This window comes from Oncorhynchus kisutch, linkage group LG15 (assembly GCF_002021735.2).
Source record: "Oncorhynchus kisutch isolate 150728-3 linkage group LG15, Okis_V2, whole genome shotgun sequence".
Classification (NCBI taxonomy): Eukaryota; Metazoa; Chordata; class Actinopteri; order Salmoniformes; family Salmonidae; genus Oncorhynchus; species Oncorhynchus kisutch.
In genome coordinates, this window is record NC_034188.2 from 72,159,108 (window position 1) to 72,179,041 (window position 19,934).

Consider the following 19,934-nt stretch of genomic DNA (forward strand, 5'->3'; position numbering starts at 1 on the left):
TTATTATTTAATTTGACAGAAGTGGGCTGTATCAGCATTACCATAAGCAGGCTCATTACCATGCAGGGTTTGTGCCTGAGACCGAGCCTGATTCATTTCAGCTAAAGTTGGAGCCCAACAAGAACAGTCAATCTTATTCCAAGGGCTCTGTACTGATAACATCCAGGCTACTTTTAACTACTTTAACTTGTTTTTGTTTATATGCGTTTCTTCTTCCTCTTATCGCTCTAACTTAGTTTTCCTTGCTCGCGCTGCTGGATTTATTCATTGTTGTTCTATGAAGTTGAGGTCGAAGGAGTATGTATTGGTTGGATGGGGAAAACAGTTACGGGGGGAGGTAGGGTAGGAAAACTTGAGTGAAAAATTCCACTATTTCCAACACACTAGGTGTGTGTGTGTGTCTTTCTAAGTAGGACAGTAGAATTGATGGACCATTGCTGCTCAGTGACCTACATACACCAATGTGGCCAAAACAGATTTGTCAACAGGCTTTAGGATAGAGTTGTATCTGAGAGACTCAGTGGACTGTAGAGAAGAAATGCTGATGTACTGAACATATACAATCAAATCAAATAGTATTTGTCACATGCGCCGAATACAACAGGTGTAGACCTTACAGTGACGTGCTTACTTACAAGTCCTTAACTAACCATGTAGTTTTAAGAAAAATACTTATTAAGTAAAAAAATAGATAAATATAAAAGTAACAATTAATTAAAGAGCAGCAGTAAAATAACAAAAGCAAGGCTATATACAGGGGGTACTGGTGCGAAGTGAATGTGCGGGGGCACCGGTTAGTTGAGGTAATTGAGGTTAAAAGTGACCATGCATAGATAATAAACAGAGACTAGCAGCAGCGTAAAAGGGGGGGGGGGCAATGCAAATAGTCTGGGTAGCCATTTGATTAGCAGTTCAGGAGTCTTATGGCTTGGGGGTATAAGCTGTTAAGAAGCCTTTTGGACCTAGACTTGGTACCGCTTGCCGTGCGGTAGCTGAGAGAACAGTCTGACTAGGGTGGCTGGAGTCTTTAACAATTTTTAGGGCCAGCCTCTGACATCGCCTGGTATAGAGGTCCTGAATGGCAGGAAGCTTGGTCCCAGTGATGTACTGGGCCTTACACACACTGTAGTGCCTTGCAGTCAGTGGCCGAGCAGTTGCCAAACCAGGCAATGAAGCAACGGGTCAGGATGTTCTCGATGGTGCAGCTGATAACTTTTTGAAGATCTGAGGACCCATGCCAAATCTTTTCAGTCTCCTGAGGTGAAAAATACTCTGTCGTGTCCTCTTGACAGCTGTCTTGGTGTGTTTGGACCATGTTAGTTTGTTGGTAATGTGGACCCCAAGGAACTTGAAGCTCTCAACCTGCTCCACTACAGCCCCGTCGATGAGAATGGGGGCGTGCTCGGTTCTCCTTTTCCTGTAGTAGTTCCTGTAGTAGTTCTCCTTTTCCTGTAGTTCCTGTAATCAACTCTTTTGTCTTGATCACGTTGAGGGAGATGTTGTTATCCTGGCACCACACGCAGTCTCATCGTTGTCTGTGATCAACCACTGTTGTGGCATCATGAAACTTAATGATGGTGTTGGAGTCGTGCCTGGCCATGCAGTCATGAGTAAACTTAGTGATGAGTTTTGAGGGCACTATTGAACGTTGGGGCTGTAGTCAATGAATGGCATTCTCACATAGGTGTTCCTTTCTTCCAGGTGAAAAAGAGATTGCATCATCTGTGCCTCTGTTGGGGTGGTATGCAAATTGGAGTGGGTCTAGGGTTTCTGGGATATTGTTGTTGATGTGAGCCATAACAAGCCTTTCAAAGCACTTCATGGCTACACATGTGAGTGCTACGGGTCGGTAGTAATTTAGGCAAGTTACCTTAGTGTTCTTGGGCACAGGGACTATTGTGGTCTGCTTGAAACATTTTGGTATTACAGACTCAGTCAGGGACAGGTTGAAAATGTCAGTGAAGAAACTTGCCATTTGGTCAGCTCATGCTTGGAGAACACGTCCTGGTAATCCGTCTGGTCCTGCGGCCTTGTGAATGTTGACCCGTTTAAAGGTCTTACTCACATCAGCTACAGAGACTGCGTGATCACACAGTTGTCCGGAACAGCTGATGCTCTCATGCATGTTTTAGTGTTGCTTTTCTCGAGCGTAGAAGTAATTTAGCTCATCTGGTAGGCTTCTGTCACTGGACAGCTCGCAGTTGTGCTTCCCTTTGTAGTCTGTAATAGTTTGCTAGCCCTGCCACATCCTACGAGTTTTGGAGCCGTTGTAGTACGATTCATTCTTAGTCCTGTATTGATGCTTTGTCTGTTTGATAGTTCATCGGACGGCATAGTGGGATTTCTTTTATAAGTTTCTGCGTTAGAGTTCCGCCCCTTGAAAGCGGCTCTACCCTTTAGCTCAGTGCGGATGTTGCATGTAATCCATAGCTTCTGGTTGGGGTATGTACGTACAGTCACTGTGGGGATGGTGTCATCAATGCACTTATTGATGAAGCTGGTGACTGATGTGGTTTACTCCTCAATGCCATCAGAAGAATCCCGGAACATATTACAGTCTGTGCTAGCAAAACAGTCCTGTAGCTTAGCATCTGCTTCATCTGACCACTTTTTTATTGACCGAGTTACTGGTGGCTCCTGCTTTAGTTTTTGCTTGTAAGCAGTAATCAGTAGGATAGAATTATGGTAAGATTTGCCAAATGGAGGAAATGAGGTAAAACGGATTTAAGTTTCCCTGCATTAAAGTACCCGGCCACTAGGAGCGCCACTTCTGGATGAGCGTTTTCCTGTTTGCCTATGGCCGAATACAACTCATTGAGTGCAGTCTTATTGCCAGCATCGGTTTGTGGTGGTAAAAAGACAGCTAATAAGAATATAAATAGTGTGGTCTGCAGTGTGTCATGAGATACTCTACCTCAGGTGAGCGAAACCTCAAGACTTCCTTGTTTTTTGTTGTTGTTGTTTTTAAAAAAAAAATCTCCCCAATTTCGTGATATCCAATTAGTAGTTACAGTCTTGTCTCATCGCTGCAACTCCCGTACAGACTCGGGAGAGACGAAGGTTGAGAGCCACGCGTCCCCCTGAAACACAACCCAACCAAGCTGCACTGCTTCTTGACACAATGCCCACTTAACCCGGAAGCCAGCCGCACCAATGTGCTGGAGGGAACACCGTACACCTGAAGACCGTGTTAGCATGCTCTGAACCCGGCCCGCCACAGGAGTCGCTAGTGCACGATGGGCAAATGACATCCCTGCCGACCAAACCCTCCCCTAGCCCGGACGACGCTGGGCAAATTGTGCACCACCCCATGGATCTCCCGGTCGCAGCCGGCTGCGACAGAGCCTGGACTCGGACCCATAATCTCTAGTGGCACAGCTAGCAACGCTATGCAGTGCCTTAGACCACTTCGCCACTCTGGAATCCACCAGCTGTCCTTTACAAATATACCTAGACCGCCACCCCTTGTCTTACCAGAGGTGGCTGTTTTATCCTGCCGATTGAGCTTTAAACCCGCCAGCTGTATGTTATTCTTGTCGTCATTCAGCCACGACATTCCAGAAAATGATGTCATGGCTTTAGAAGCTTTTGATAGGCTAATTGACATAATTTGGTCAATAATGACCATCATTATGTTTCGAGGAAAAAGGGGGAAGCTTGCAAGCCGAAGAAGACCATCCCAACCGTGAAGCACGGGGGTGGCAGCATCATGTTTTGGGGGTGCTTTGCTGCAGGAGGGACTGGTGCACGTCACAAAATAGATGGCATCATGAGGGAGGAAAAATTCTGTGGATATATTGAAGCAAAATCTCAAGACATCAGTCAGGAAGTTAAAGCTTGGTCGCAAATGGGTCTTCCAAATGGACAATGACCCCAAGCATACTTCCAAAGTTGTGGCAAAATGGCTTAAGGACAACAAAGTCAAGGTATTGGAGTGGGCATCACAAAGACCTGACCTCAATCATATTGAACATTTGTAGGCATAACTGAAAAAGCTTGTGTGAGCAAGGAGGCCTACAAACCTGACTCAGTTACACCAGCTCTGTCAGGAGGAATGGGCCAAAATTCACCCAACTTATTGTGGGAAGCTTGTGGAAGGCTACCCGAAACGTTTGATACAATTTAAAGGAAATGCAACCAAATAGTAATTGAGTGTATGTAAACTTCTGACCCACTGGGAATGTGATGAAAGAAATAAAAGCTACAAATAAAAGATGAAAGAATAAATCATTATCTCTACTATTATTCTGACATTTCACATTCTTAAAATAAAGTTGTGACCTAACTGACCTAAGACAGGGAATTTTTACTATTATTAAATGTCAGGAATTGTGAAAAACTGAGTTTAAATGTATTTTGCTAAGGTGTATGTAAACTTCCGACTTCAACTGTATATAAAGCAAGTAAATATAGCTGGATATTTCGGGGGTACATCTTGTTTTCTGTGGGGTGTGCAATAGACAGATTTTTCCCCTAAATATCAGTAAACATGCGTATTTCATGTAACATACATCGGCTTTACAGAATAAACAGAAATGAATGGATTAAGATATTCTTCTGCTGACAACAATCTTATCTCACCACATCTCATAAATAAACAGCAGGGGCCTGCTTTGATGCTCACAAGCTCACACTCTCTGTGACACAAAAGGACATCTATAGTAAACCCATGTATCCTGTATCTGTACGTATCTGCCTGTATCTGTACGAGTGGAGTCAGGGAGCCATCTGCAGTGTCTGTCTGTGTGTTTGCCCTGTACTCTCCCATTATCCATTACCATCCACGTCTCCACATCCCAGCTCATTCAAAGAACCCAGAGAGGAGACACCCTCCTGGGGCTGGAGACATCCACAGAGACTGTTGACATCCACAGAGACTGTTGACACCCACAGCCAGTCTCAAGGACGATACATAGATCTAACTGAGAAGCTATAAACTTTAGCAAGAATGGGCTTCTGTAATTAATCTAATTGGTTTTGGTGTAAAAAGTGGAGGGGAATGAAAGGTGATGGCTTGCTGGTTGCAGCTGATTAGAGGTAGTGGCTGAAATCTATAGAGGTCTATTCAGCCCTAGGCTAGTGGGAAGAGGTCAGCTGTCCTGTTTAATTATTCACCGGTTTAGATCACTTTCCCACTTTCTCTTTTCTCTCCCTCTCTTTCGCTTTTCTTCTTTGTCGCCGTCTTTCTGTCTCGCTCTGTCTGTCTGTTTCTCTGTCTCTCTTTCTCTTCCACCTCTCTGTCTTCCACCTCTCCCTCCAGTACTTCCTTCTTTCTTTCCACTCTTCACCTCTTCCTGTGGGGTGACAGATTGTACTCTTACCTCTCAGCACTTACCCTGACCCTGCCAGTCCTTGGTTCTAGCATTCCTGACCCTGGCAGTCCTTGGTTCTAGCAGTCCTGACCCTGGCAGTCCTGACCCTAGCAGTCCTTGATCCTGGCAGTCCTTGATCCTGGCAGTCCTTGGTTCTAGCAGTCCTGACCCTGGCAGTCCTTGGTTCTAGCAGTCCTTGACCCTGGCAGTCCTGACCCTGGCAGTCCTGACCCTAGCAGTCCTTGATCCTGGCAGTCCTTGATCCTGGCAGTCCTTGATCCTGGCAGTCCTTTATCCTGGCAGTCCTTGACCCTGGCAGTCCTTGACCGTAGCAGAACCAGCTCACCAGTTGGCTGAAGTGCATGATGCACCTCCAATCCACATAGGTTGAAAAATAGAGAGGAAATTACTCCTAGTTGGGAGTCAGATTGAGTCAGCATCCAGATGGCATTCTATTGGCCCCTCATTCACTGAATACATTCAGTCCTTCAATAGGAGATGTTAACCAGAGCTGAAGTGCGCCATGTTGTTATGATCTCCCGTTTCATCATTCTGCCTGCAGGTAAATCTACTGTCATCAAATATACATTCACTTATGTGTCTTCAGAGAGTTTCACTTAATCCAGATACAACATTCATAATCAGCTATGTTGATGTTGTTGATTCTGAAAGCTGAAGGAGAGCTGTTAGCTAACTAACACAAATCCCAATAGAGCTGTCATTCTTCAGCTAACCTTTTTCTGAAGGATCACCCCTGAAGTTACCCCCCCCCCCAGTCCACTGTACCATCTCTTTCATTTAAGGCGGCTTCGCCACCACTTCCATTTATGAAATTGTCTGTCTGGTAGCAATATCCCATCATGTTTTTTTCTCTCTTCATTGGTCATGACTCATGCCACTTGGTCCCTGTGAGAAGGGCCGCTCATGGCTCTCGTCTCGATGTGTCTTGTTGTAATTAAAGACCAAATTGTTTTGATGCCAGTGTAATCACATTAGTCTGTGATGGAGGAAAGGAGAGGGAGAGAGACAGAGAGAACGAGTTGGAGGGAGAGTGAGGGAGATGGAAAAGAGAGAAAGGGAGAGAGAGAGGGGTGAAATTGGACTTGTTGCTCCAGCGACACAGCCACCATGACAGTCAGTGTTGTTGTTGTTGTTATTATGAGCTGAGAGCTGTCACAATGCATCACCCTCAGAGCTGCTGCCTAGGAGCACCCATACGTAAAATGTATGCACGCATGACTGTAAGTCACTTTGAATAAAAGCATCTGCTAAATGGCATATATTATTATTATTATATTATTATATTATGTAATATATGTCGTTCCATTTCTGGGCCTGTCAGAACCACCGACGGCGTAAATATGGCTCAATTATATGTGTGGAGGTCCTATGGTTGGTGTGCATTCCGCTCTGCGTGGACATACACTATGTTTCACCTCGTCTTTGAAGAGAAACACTGTCCACTGATATCATGTTGTTGATTCGTACTAGAAGCCTAATTTTAAATATCTATATTTTAAACTGGCTTGTAGGCCTATACAGAGACAGAGACAGTATTACTTGTTGTATTACCACTGGCTAAGGAGCTGGCGTGTGCTCAGGCCTTTATCTGACAGTGGGAATCCTCTTCCCCCTCATGGTGTGTCCCACCGTTCCTCTTCTACTGCATGAGACTGGTAGTTTCGCCTTCTCTTCTATTGGTCAGACACACTGGGTTAAATCTGCATACACAGTTCCTAGAGCTCCATCCATTTCACCCAATGAAGGGAGCAGAGCTGGGGATCATTAGTGCTTTTGGAGCCATCATTTGTTTTGGGTGTTTAATGCTGTTTAATCTTGGGTGACAGTCCAGTACATCAGCACATACATATGTAAGTATTATACTGATACTAAAATGTTTATTTTATTCTACTGAGCCATTTACTTTATGTTCATATTCTAATCTTTTAGTTGGCCAGTGTATACCATGTGTATCCTGTACATACGACTAATACAACTGGAAACTTGAAGAGTGACCTTAATGTTATACAAAACCAATGTTTCTGCTCTAAGCTGTGGGCCATTCGTCTGTTGTAGGTTGGCCTTACGAAGGGACTGTGTCTATTATACACACACACACACACACACACACACACACACACACACACACACACACACACACACACACACACACATACTTGTTTTGAGTGTCTTTGTGACAGCACTCAGCCTCCTGTGTCCATTGGAGCAGGTTTTTCATTCCCTCCTCCTCTCCTTTCTCTCTGTTTTCCTGGCGTTTCTCCTCCCGTCACTCTGCTAAACGTATTTCACCCGAGTCATTATAATGTAGCAGGATGGCTGGTATTCCAATTGATTCCTCTGTCCACTCTCATTTAGTTTACAAGGGATCTGAGTTCCCAAGAGCTTCCCAAGTTTCTTCTCTCCCCTTTTGATTAAGAGGATGTGTAAATAAGACCGCAAACTCCCATCGATGCATGCCCATCTATTTATTGACTTTTAAGGATGCATCTTGCCCGCTGTTCCCCTGTGGTCTCTCCCAAGGAGAAGCAAGGATAGGTTTATTTCTCTCTCCCTCCCTGCCTACTGCTAGCCTAGCAAACAGAGCAGACAGACTGGCAGGCAAAAAAATTAGTCCCATTGACAAGTTTTGTCGTGGCGCTTGGCTCTGGTTATTAATGGATGGGGAAGGGGACCCATTTATCAGCCAGAGGAGAATTTAATTGACACCGGCTTTGATTTTATTGTGTCCGCTGTTGTCTGCGCCTGTCACAGGTTTTCTCACCTCCCTCCTCTCGCTTTCCTCTGAAAGGTGTTTGATTGCGGTTTGGAGCCGGGACTTGTCAGAGGTGACGCATGGGAACACACACACACAAACACATGCTTACATGCACACACATGCCTAACAGGTTACACGTCTACACTCTTACATGCACACACATGCCTAACAGGTTACACGTCTACACTCTTACATGCACACACATGCCTAACAGGTTACATGTCTACACTCTTACATGCACACACAAGCACACACATGCACACACATGCCTAACAGGTTACACGTCTACACTCTTACAGACACACTCATAAAGGCCCAGGGTCAGTCTTTGTGAAAAGGACCTTTCTGTTTTAGATTCTCCTGAAATTAAATCCATCCAAAAGTCCTTTTGAAGGAAGGATGTCACAAACAAACAGACAAATGCACACACAGTAACACACAAACCAACAGCAATAAACAACATACACACACTCAAAGACAAAGCATGACGGAACCCCCCCGGCCCTCACACACTGATGGAGAGCAGGAATTGGATGCCATTTGTGACAGCACTGTCATAGTTTCTGTGTGTATGCAAATGATTTTTCACACTTGGGAGTAAATTGAATGGGGGTTTTGGAGTGGGAGAATGAGCGAAAGAGAGGGAGAACGAGAGAGCGAATGAGAGAGGCGATGCGCCCTAAATGAGAAAAACAAACCAGTCTGTGCGCCTCCAACGTTTTTCATCAACTTTGAATGCTACTTTATTTTCTCAATCATTCATATAGTTTCAGCAACTGGAACAGTGTATATTTATTTACACAGAGCAGAGAGGGAAGTATTTTGTTCTATGGAAAGATCTCTGTTACATTCTGAATTCACGGCCATTGCCCCTTCAACAGATTTGTAGACTGTATTTGCCTTGAGGTGAAATGCAATACTGTTATTTTGAGTGCTTATCTTTTTATTACTAGATGAATCAATACAGCAAGACATCGTTAGGATCATTATTTGGCTTCCTTGGTGTGTGTGTCTGTATGTACGCATGCATGTGTGTGTTCGCCCTTGAGGTGCGTGATTGTGTGAGTCTGTCTGTTTGTCTGTTTGTCTGTCTGTCTTTTCTGTCTGTCTTTTTGTTTGTCTGTCTGTCTATCTATAAGAGAAAGGGCCACAGGCTACAAGCAGAACCCTTCCTCCCCCTCTCTATTCACTGTGCATCCCTTATTCACTGGCCCTCCTCTGCAGGGGATGGAAGCCACTGTATTAATATGTGATTTGGTCATGTACCTCTTCCTTTTAAATACATCCAACCGCCCGGGGGCAGGCTGGGCCTCTTGACGCAAAGGTCAGTTGACCACTCATTGATTCAGCATTTTAATTGTATTTGTGCAGCGGCGCTCCGATGGGAACTGGCATTAAGGCTGTTTCAGCCTCTTTGTTTAGTGAGCGGCTGTGAATGTCTCTCTGTCTGGGGCGGGGGTGGGGGGGTGTCTGCAGAGACCGCCGTGCGGTTAGCCACCACCAGCTAATAAGTGTGAGATCCATCCCGACGCCTTGGTAATGACCACTACCACCTATTACTGCACCCCAGATTGGAAATCCATGTGTTGTCATTGAGGGGAATCGTCTATGAAAGTTAGAGGAAAGAGTCAAACAAAAAAAAAGTCTGACATTGTGAGGAGAGAACACCAGTTTGTGTGGTTCTCCAGCAGCATTGGGGGGTGGCAGGTAGGAGGAAATGGCCTGTTTAGGTGGTTCTCCAGCAGCATTGGGGGGTGGCAGGTAGGAGGAAATGGCCTGTTTAGGTGGTTCTCCAGCAGCATTGGGGGGTGGCAGGTAGGAGGAAATGGCCTGTTTAGGTGGTTCTCCAGCAGCATTGGGGGGTGGCAGGTAGGAGGAAATGGCCTGTTTAGGTGGTTCTCCAGCAGCATTGGGGGGTGGCAGGTAGGAGGAAATGGCCTGTTTAGGTGGTTCTCCAGCAGCATTGGGGGGTGGCAGGTAGGAGGAAATGGCCTGTTTAGGTGGGTCTCCAGCAGCATTGGGGGGTGGCAGGTAGGAGGAAATGGCCTGTTTAGGTGGGTCTCCAGCAGCATTGGGGGGTGGCAGGTAGGAGGAAATGGCCTGTTTAGGTGGTTAGGACATTACATGTACACGTTATTATTGCGAGGAGGCAAGGCGGGGATGCCACATCTCAAACCCTACTGTGTCTTCATCTCTCAATCACTCTCAATTCAATTCAAAGGGCTTTATTGGCATGGGAAACATATGTTTACATTGCCAAAGCAAGTGAAACAGATAATAAACAATAAATAATGAACAGTTAACACTACACTCACAAGGAATAGAGACATTTCAAATATCATATTATGGCTCTATACAGTGTTGTAGCAATGTGTAATTAGTTAAAGCACAAAAGGGAAATTACATGAACATAAATATGGGTTGTATTTACAATGGTGTTTGTTCTTCACTGGTTGCCCTTTTCTTGTGGCAACAAGCTGCTGTGATGGCACACTGTGGTATTTCACCCAGTAGATATGGGAGTTTATCAAAATTGGATTTGTTTTCTAATTCTTTGTGGGTCTGTGTAATCTGAAGGAAATATGTGTCTCTAATATTTAATTTTAATTTGACCTTTATTTAACTAGGCAAGTCAGTTAAGAACATTCTTATTTTCAATGACGGTCTAGGAACAGTGGGTTAACTGCCTGTTCAGGTCATATATTTAGCAGGAGGTTAGGAAGTGCAGCTGTTTCCACCTTATTTTGTGGGCAGTGTGCACATAGCCTGTCTTCTCTCTCTCTCTTCTTTTTCCTGATTTGACTTTGATAAGGACGTTAGTTACAGCCTCGTCGTTAAGCAACCCCCTCCCGGAGCGAATTGATTGGCTACCTGCCTCATCCAATGCTGAGGTGGGAGCTGACTTTGTCAATAGTGCTGTGAACTCTGACAGAGACAGCAGACCAGATCGTTTCCTCATCCTCTTCCATACACCCTGGGTTTGGAGAGGGAGCTGTTAGAAGGAAAGACAAGAGAATGGAAGATAGCGCGAGACTAATGAAGAGATACTGAGTACAACACATTTCAAGGTGCATTTAGGACACTTTCAACGCAGGCCCAAAGCAAATGTTTGATTTTCAGCAAACAACTTATCTATAATTTAAGAGAGAAGAAGAACTAGGACTCACATCATTGTTCTTGGTGGTTAGTGTAGGAGGTGCAGTGTACCCTGCACCTCCTACACCCTAGCAGGGGATATGAGAGAGCTGTATTGTGGAGTAGATATCTCCAGCAAAGGGCAGGTGTGTTAACACTCCCTCCCACATACCTCTCTCCCTCCCTCTCTCTCCTGCTCCACACCACCCAGCAGCGGCAGCTTCCTCTCAGCTGGTGAGAAATTGCTCCTGACAGCTGATTTGTTGGTTGTCAGAAGTGGTCGGTGTGGCGCTGATAAGGTTGGGGGGCGGTGTTGGGAGGGGAGATATGGAGGACCCAGGCCATCCTCAAAGGCAGAAAGCATTACGCTGCCCGGGGGCCTCAACAGACACATGGAAATGTCTTTCTCTCTAGAAATCACAGGGGACATTTCCTCATATGCACAGCACACACCCCAAACGCTCTCTTTAAAGACCCCACTCGCTCACGCAACAACACACCATCTCAACACTCCCTTTTAGCTGTGTCTTTTTGGATTTGTGCCTATTCCCCTATCGCAGAAAACCTGTTGAAGTCTCTCTCTGTGGATCTCTGAGAGCGCCACAGATAAACGAGTCCTTTGTGGACGTGAAATGAAACATCTTCTCTCTCAGCGCTACACATTCAGGAGCTGCTGTATATACATGGACAATCCAGTGTGAAGCAACCGGATACAACACAATGCACTTTCACACTATACAGAACTATTCACTGTACAGACGTTTTCATATCCTCTTTCTCTACCTGCTGTCTTTAAACAGAATGAATGTGCAGCAGTTGTCTTTGATTTGATTCATCACTAATGGGGACCGGGGGAGGCCCCAGAGGCCCCAGTACATGGGGCCAGGAGTAATGTGCTCTGTACTGGATGAATGATGGGACTGATTGCAGATGGGAGGCAGAGCCCTAGTTTTTGATTAGCTGACACAGCGGGAACACACAGCGGTGCTTAAGTGAATGAGAGCAGAGGATACATACAGAGGGAGAAAGGCCCAGGGCTGACTGAGACCCAGACCAGAGCGAACTGACAGGAGGGAGGGAGGGAGATTATAAAATCCAAGTACACAAACAAATATGCGGTTAAAATTGGCAAAAAACAGTCAGGCAGTGATGCAGCTTAAGCCCCACCCTCTTCAACAAATATATCAACGAATTAGCGAGGGCATTAGAACAGTCTGCAGCACCCGGCCTCACCCTACTAGAATCTGAAGTCAATTGTCTACTGTTTGCTGATGATCTGGTGGTTCTGTCACCAACCAAGGAGGGCCTACAGCAGCACCTAGATCTTCTGCACAGATTCTGCCAGACCTGGGTCCTGACAGTAAATCTCAGTAAATCAAAAATAATGATTTTCCAAAAAAGGTCCAGTCGCCAGGACCACAAATACAAATTCCATCGAGACACCATTGCCCTAGAGCACATAAAAAGCTATACATATCTCGGCCTAAACATCAGCGCCACAGGTAACTTCCACAAAGCTGTGAATGAGCTGAGAGACAAGGTAAGGAGGGCATTCTATGCCATCAAAAGGAACATAAAATTCGACATACCAATTACCAATTTGTGACCTGTTGCCACAAGAAAAGGGCAACCAATAAAGAACAAACACCATTGTAAATACAACTCATATTTATGTTTATTTATTTTCCCTTACTTTAACTAGAGAGAGAGATAAACTATATATAGAGAGAAAAACTATATATATATATATATATATATATATATAGAGAGAGAGAGAGAGAGAGAGAGAGAGAAACTATATATATATATATAGAGAGAAACTATATAGAGAGAAAAACTAGAGATGGAGAGAGGCTAGAGAGAGAGAGAAACTATATATATAGAGAGAAACTAGAGATGAAGAGAGACTAGAGAGAGAGAAAAACTATATACACTGCTCAAAAAATAAAGGGAACACTAAAATAACACATCCTAGATCTGAATGAATGCAATATTCTTATTAAATACTTTTTTCTTTACATAGTTGAATGTGCTGACAACAAAATCACACAAAAATGATCAATGGAAATCAAATTTATCAACCCATTGAGGTCTGGATTTGGAGTCAAACTCAAAATTAAAGTGGAAAACCACACTACAGGCTGATCCAACGTTGATGTAATGTCCTTAAAACAAGTCAAAATGAGGCTCAGTAGTGTGTGTGGCCTCCACGTGCCTGTATGACCTCTCTACAACGCCTGGGCATGCTCCTGATGAGGTGGCGGATGGTCTCCTGAGGGATCTCCTCCCAGACCTGGACTAAAGCATCCGCCAACTCCTCTCCTGGACTGTCTGTGGATGGAGCGAGACATGATGTCCCAGATGTGCTCAATTGGATTCTTGTCTGGGGAGCGGGCGGGCCAGTCCATAGCATCAATGCCTTCCTCTTGCAGGAACTGCTGACACACTCCAGCCACATGAGGTCTAGCATTGTCTTGCATTAGGAGGAACCCAGGGCCAACCGCACCAGCATATGGTCTCACAAGGGGTCTGAGGATCTCATCTCGGTACCTAATGGCAGTCAGGCTACCTCTGGCGAGCACATGGAGGGCTGTGCGGCCCCCCAAATAAATGCCACCCCACACCATGACTGACCCACCGCCAAACCGGCCATGCTGGAGGATGTTGCAGGCAGCAGAACGTTCTCCATGGCGTCTCCAGACTGTCACGTCTGTCACATGTGCTCAGTGTGAACCTGCTTTCATCTGTGAAGAGCACAGGGCACCAGTGGCGAATTTGCCAATCTTGGTGTTCTCTGGCAAATGCCAAACGTCCTGCACGGTGTTGGGCTGTAAGCACAACCCCCACCTGTGGACGTCGGGCCCTCATACCCCCCTCATGGAGTCTGTTTCTGACCGTTTGAGCAGACACATGCACATTTGTGGCCTGCTTGAGGTCATTTTGCAGGGCTCTGGCAGTGCTCCTCCTGCTCCTCCTTGCACAAAGGCAGAGGTAGCGGTCCTGCCGCTGGGTTGTTGCCCTCCTACAGCCTCCTCCACGTCTCCTGATGTACTGGCCTGTCTCCTGGTAGCGCCTCCATGCTCTGGACACTACGCTGACAGACACAGCAAACCTTCTTGCCACAGCTCGCATTGATGTGCCATCCTGAGTGAGCTGCACTACCTGAGCCACTTGTGTGGGTTGTAGACTCCATCTCATGCTACCACTAGTATGAAAGCACCGCCAGCATTCAAAAGTGACCAAAACATCAGCCAGGAAGCATAGGAACTGAGAAGTGGTCTGTGGTCGCCACCTGCAGAACCACTCGTTTATTGGGGGTGTCTTGCTAATTGCCTATAATTTCCACCTGTTGTCTATTCCATTTGCACAACAGCATGTGAAATTTATTGTCAATCAGTGTTGCTTCCTAAATGGACAGTTTGATTTGACAGAAGTGTGATTGACTTGGAGTTACATTGTGTTGTTTAAGTGTTCCCTTTATTTTTTGAGCAGTGTATATATAAAGAGAGAAACTATAGAGAGAGAAAGAAACTATATATAGAGAGAGAAACTAGAGATGGAGAGAAACTATAGAGAGAGAAACTAGAAAGAGAGAGAGAAACTAGAAAGAGAGAGAGAAACTAGAGAGAGAGATAAACAAGAAAGAGAGAGAGAAACTAGAAAGAGAGAGAGAAACTAGAAAGAGAGAGAGAAACTAGAAAGAGAGAGAGAAACTAGAGAGCGAGAAACTAGAGAGAGAGATAAACTAGAGCGGAACTAGAGAGAGAGAAACTAGTGAGAGAGAGAAACTAGAGAGAGAGAGAAACTAGAAATAAACTAGAGAGAGAAACTAGAAAGAAATAGAGAAATTAGAAATAAACTAGAGAGAAAGAGAGAAACTATAAATAAACTAGAGAGAGAGAAACTAGAGAGAAACTAGAGAACTATAGAGAGAGAGAAACTAGAGAGAGAGAGAGAGAAACTAGACAGAGGGAGAGATAATGAATGGGAAGAGGATGAAAGACTAATAAAAGCACAATATTTAAACCATTTGTTTTGAGTGTGTTCTGACTCTTATTGCTGTGTGATCTGTGTTTCATTGATTTAATACTGTATGTTCCTGAGAGAGAGATTGATAGAGAGGGGCTTGAGAGTTGAGTTCTCTGTCGGACGTGTGCTGTGCATCACTCCAGGAAGTCCCCCTGGATCAGAACAGGAAGTCATGGAGAGAGGGCAGGTCATTGACTAATGAGCTTCACTTCCTACCTCACACCAGAGAGAGTGTAGGCGGCTTTGATCACTGAAACCTGCTTGATGATGTCTAATGCCTGTATAGATCCAACCTCATATGGGGGGTTGGGGGAGTGGATTATGTGTACGTGTAACATACGGGTAGAGTTTGTGTGTGTGTTTGCGTGTGTGTGTACTGTATGTATGTGTGCATGTTTGTGAATTGAATGCCCTGCACTGTACTGTGTAATAACTCATTGTTAGTGTGCAGAGGCGGGACAGGGGGGGTTGTCGGAACGGTTGCTCTCTCCGTGACCCTCTTATCGGCCCTCCCGCCTCTTTATCTGTCCATATCTGCTGGCGTGTGCCCGGCCACATGCTGGCTCTATGTCAAACCCTGTTGACCCCCTGACTCCCACAGGCTTATCTCCCACTCTCTTAAAAACCAAAGCCTTGTTTCAGCTTGTCACAGCGGGGCGCACAACTTCAGCTCTATTCCGCTCCGCCACTCTGCTCTGTGTGTTTGTTTCTGAGAGAGTGCTGATTAGTCAACAGGGCATGGAATGGAAGGCTTTCCTGCTGGGGAGCGGGGGCATTTTTGGGTGTCTATCCTTAGTATATGCCTTCATAATGTCATCCCTTTATGTGGCATGTAGATAATCCAGTCAATTTTTGGCCCATGGGCCACTAGATTACCCTCTAAAATGAAGATTGCTTTATTGGTCATTACACACAAGGTCCAACTAAGGCAATGGCATCTAACATTTGATACTAGTAATCCTGATGCCAGCTAAATTCCCATCAGATTTTTCACGTTGGACCCGGGGTTCGAACTGGCAACCCTCCGGTTGCTGGCCTGCCTCTAACCGCTAGGCTACCTGCCTGACACTATTAGTTATGAATTAGATAATCAGGTCAAGCTTTGGCCCATGAGTCACTAGATTACCCTCTATTAGTTATCAATCAATGCTTGTTGCTGATTTGCAAAGTTTGTATAATGTTCTATGTATCAATAATATGATATGGCCTGACATTACCATAAAACTAGAATGTGTTTTACAGTGAAATATCAATGAAGGAGCAGAGAATATCTGTAATGAAATTCACAGGCTAGGCCAGGGTCCATGAATTTCATTTAATGAGCTTTGTGGCAATTCCCTCCTCTTCTGTCTGTGAAGCAGGAATACAGTTATTCTAATAATGAGGACTGTATCATTTTTATTGCACATAGCTGTACAGCCGTTCCAGGTCTATAACTGCATCTTTATTAGGTTTATTTAGCTACATTTAGGGGACAAATGTTCATATGTTGCCTGTCTTTCAAATAGAAGTTGTTCTATAAATCTTGACTATAACCAATGGTTTATTTTTCTCTCCCTTTTTCCTCCTTTTTCACTCCCGTCTTTCTCTCTCCATCCCCCTCTTCCCGTCTTTCTCTCTCCATCCCCCTCTTCCTGTCTTTCTCTCTCCATCCCCCTCTTCCTGTCTTTCTCTCTCCATCCCCCTCTTCCTGTCTTTCTCTCTCCATCCCCCTCGTCCTGTCATTCTCTCTCCATCCCCTCTTCCTGTCTTTCTCTCTCCATCCCCCTCTTCCTGTCTTTCTCTCTCCATCCCCCTCTTCCTGTCTTTCTCTCTCCATCCCCCTCTTCCTGTCTTTCTCTCTCCATCCCCCTCGTCCTGTCATTCTCTCTACCTCTCTGTCCTTCCTGCAGGTTTCGGCTTTGTAACTTTCGAGGTTGAGGACGTTGTGGAGAAAGTATGCGAGATCCACTTTCATGAAATCAATAATAAAATGGTGAGTGGCTCTCGCTTTTCAAAACGGCAAACGGTGCTGGCTGGATTAATATTTGATTTTCTCTTTAGCAGAGCGGTAACGACGGCAGGCATCTCACACACACACAGGTTTTTAGGGCTATGGAGTCAGTAGTGTGCACTGTGCACTGATGACCACACACCATGAAATTGTGTGTGTGAGCCGTTCCTGGCAGAAGGGCAAAACAACCTGTCCCTACCTCACGCAAAACCACCCTGCAAATCAGGCTGGAACAGCTATCCATGTCTGAAAGCTGTTGGCATTATTGAAAAAACAACAACATTAAACCTATATGTCCAGGCTGTTTCAATGCCACACCTTTTGCCAGACCTGGTGTTGATGTTTATTCTTAATCTTCAGTAGTGGCAGTGTGTTTCCAGTAGACTGGTCTTGGGTCAGGGTTAATGGCCAGTTGACCAGGTGGTGGTGGGGGGATGCTATGAGCAGGCTGGCTGAGGCCCAGGACGGCAAGGCCATGGTGGGCAGAGAGGAGGAAGGTGGTGGTGGTGGTGATGCCTCAATGTATTGTTAGCCTGCACTAGTTGCCTTGTGACTCATGCAGTCTGCTGTGGCACAAACAGTGCAGTGAAGCAGTGTAAGGGGAAAATATCAGACCCGGCATGGCTCCATATCCTGGCCTGCCGTGCACTGAGAACTCTCCCTCCTTAGTCAACACTACCACTACTATACTACTCTCCCTCCTTAGTCAGCACTACCACTACTATACTACTCTCCCTCCTTAGTCAACACTACCACTACTATACTACTCTCCCTCCTTCGTCAACACTACCACACTACTCTCCCTCCTTAGTCAACACTACCACTATTACACTACTCCCCCTTCTTCGTCAACACTACCACGACTACACTACTCTCCCTCCTTAGTCAACACTACCACTACTACACTACTCTCCCTCCTTAGTCAACACTACCACTATCACACTACTCCCCCTTCTTCGTCAACACTACCACGACTACACTACTCTCCCTCCTTAGTCAACACTACCACTACTACACTACTCTCCCTCCTTAGTCAACACTACCACTATTACACTACTCCCCCTTCTTAGTCAACACTACCACTACTACACTACTCTCCCTCCTTAGTCAACACTACCACTACTACACTACTCCCCCTTCTTCGTCAACACTACCACTACTACACTACTCTCCCTCCTTAGTCAACACTACCACTACTACACTACTCCCCCTTCTTCGTCAACACTACCACTACTACACTACTCTCCCTCCTTAGTCAACACTACCACTACTACACTACTCTCCCTCCTTAGTCAACACTACCACTACTACACTACTCTCCCTCCTTAGTCAACACTACCACTACTACACTACTCTCCCTCCTTAGTCAACACTACCACTACTACACTACTCTCCCTCCTTAGTCAACACTACCACGACTACACTACTCTCCCTCCTTAGTCAACACTACCACACTACACTCCGTCCACCAGCCTGCACTGGGCCTAACAGTTATGAATGCAACAACTGAGATTAAAGACTTTATGTAATACTCCTCCTCCTTCTTAGTGCTTCACTCACACAGACATACACAGTGATGAAGTCAAAACTGCCACCTCTATGTCAATACTCATTCTTTTCTCGTCCATTAAACCTTAAACCCCCAGAGAGATGAGATGATGAGCTCATTCTTGGTATTCAGTCAGCAGGGCCAGGCAGGCTTCTACCCAGTGGCTCACCCTACACCCTACACCCACCACTGTAGCCATAAGTACACTTGTCTCTTCCTCCACCACCCACCAATGTAGCCAGTAGTCCACCAGTATCTTCTCCCACCACCCACCACTGTAGCCAGTAGTCCACCAGTATCTTCTCCCACCACCCACCACTGTAGCCAGTAGTCCACTAGTTTCTTCCTCCATGACCCACCACTGTAGCCAGTAGTCCATTAGTCTCTTCCTCCAACACTGTAGCCATTAGTCCACTAGTCTCTCCCCCACCACTGTAGCCATTAGTCCACTAGTCTCTCCTCCACCACTGTAGCCATTAGTCCACTAGTCTCTTCCTCCACCAATGTAGACAGTTGTCCACTAGTCTCTTCCAACACCACCCACCACTGTAGCCATTAGTCCACTAGTCTCTTCTTCCACCACTGTAGCCAGTAGTCCACTAGTCTCTTCCTCTATGATCCACCACTGTAGCCAGTAGTCCATTAGTATCTTCCTCCAACACTGTAGCCAGTAGTCCATTAGTATCTTCCTCTATGATCCACCACTGTAGCCAGTAGTCCATTAGTATCTTCCTCCAACACTGTAGCCAGTAGTCCATTAGTATCTTCCTCCAACAATGTAGCCAGTAGTCCATTAGTATCTTCCTCTATGATCCACCACTGTAGCCAGTAGTCCACTAGTCTCTTCCTCCACCTCTGTAGCCAGTAGTCCACTAGTCTCTTCCTCCACCTCTGATGCCAGTAGTCCACTAGTCTCTTCCTCCACCTCTGTAGCCAGTAGTTCACTAGTGTCTTCCCCCACCACAGTAGCCAGTAGTCCACTAGTCACTTCCCCCACCACCCACCTCTGTAGCCAGTAGTCCACTAGTCTCTTCCCCCACCACAGTAGCCAGTAGTCCACTAGTCTCTGATTTGATAAATGTTTAGTTAGTGCAAATCACGTCTGACATTTTCAAGTGGATATTAAAAATTTTAGAAGCA

The 19,934-nt window shown here is 45.5% G+C and overlaps 1 protein-coding gene across 6 annotated transcripts in view; it reads left to right on the forward strand.

Annotated features, from left to right (window-relative positions):
- LOC109905832 (RNA-binding protein Musashi homolog 2) overlaps positions 1–19,934 on the forward strand; it is a 369,667-nt gene that overhangs the window by 246,452 nt on the left and 103,281 nt on the right. For all 6 annotated transcript variants that reach the window (XM_031791050.1, XM_031791053.1, XM_031791054.1 and 3 more), the window contains exon 8: positions 17,145–17,227. In XM_031791050.1, coding sequence (XP_031646910.1) covers positions 17,145–17,227 — 83 coding nt within the window. The remainder of the gene's footprint in view (positions 1–17,144; positions 17,228–19,934) is intronic.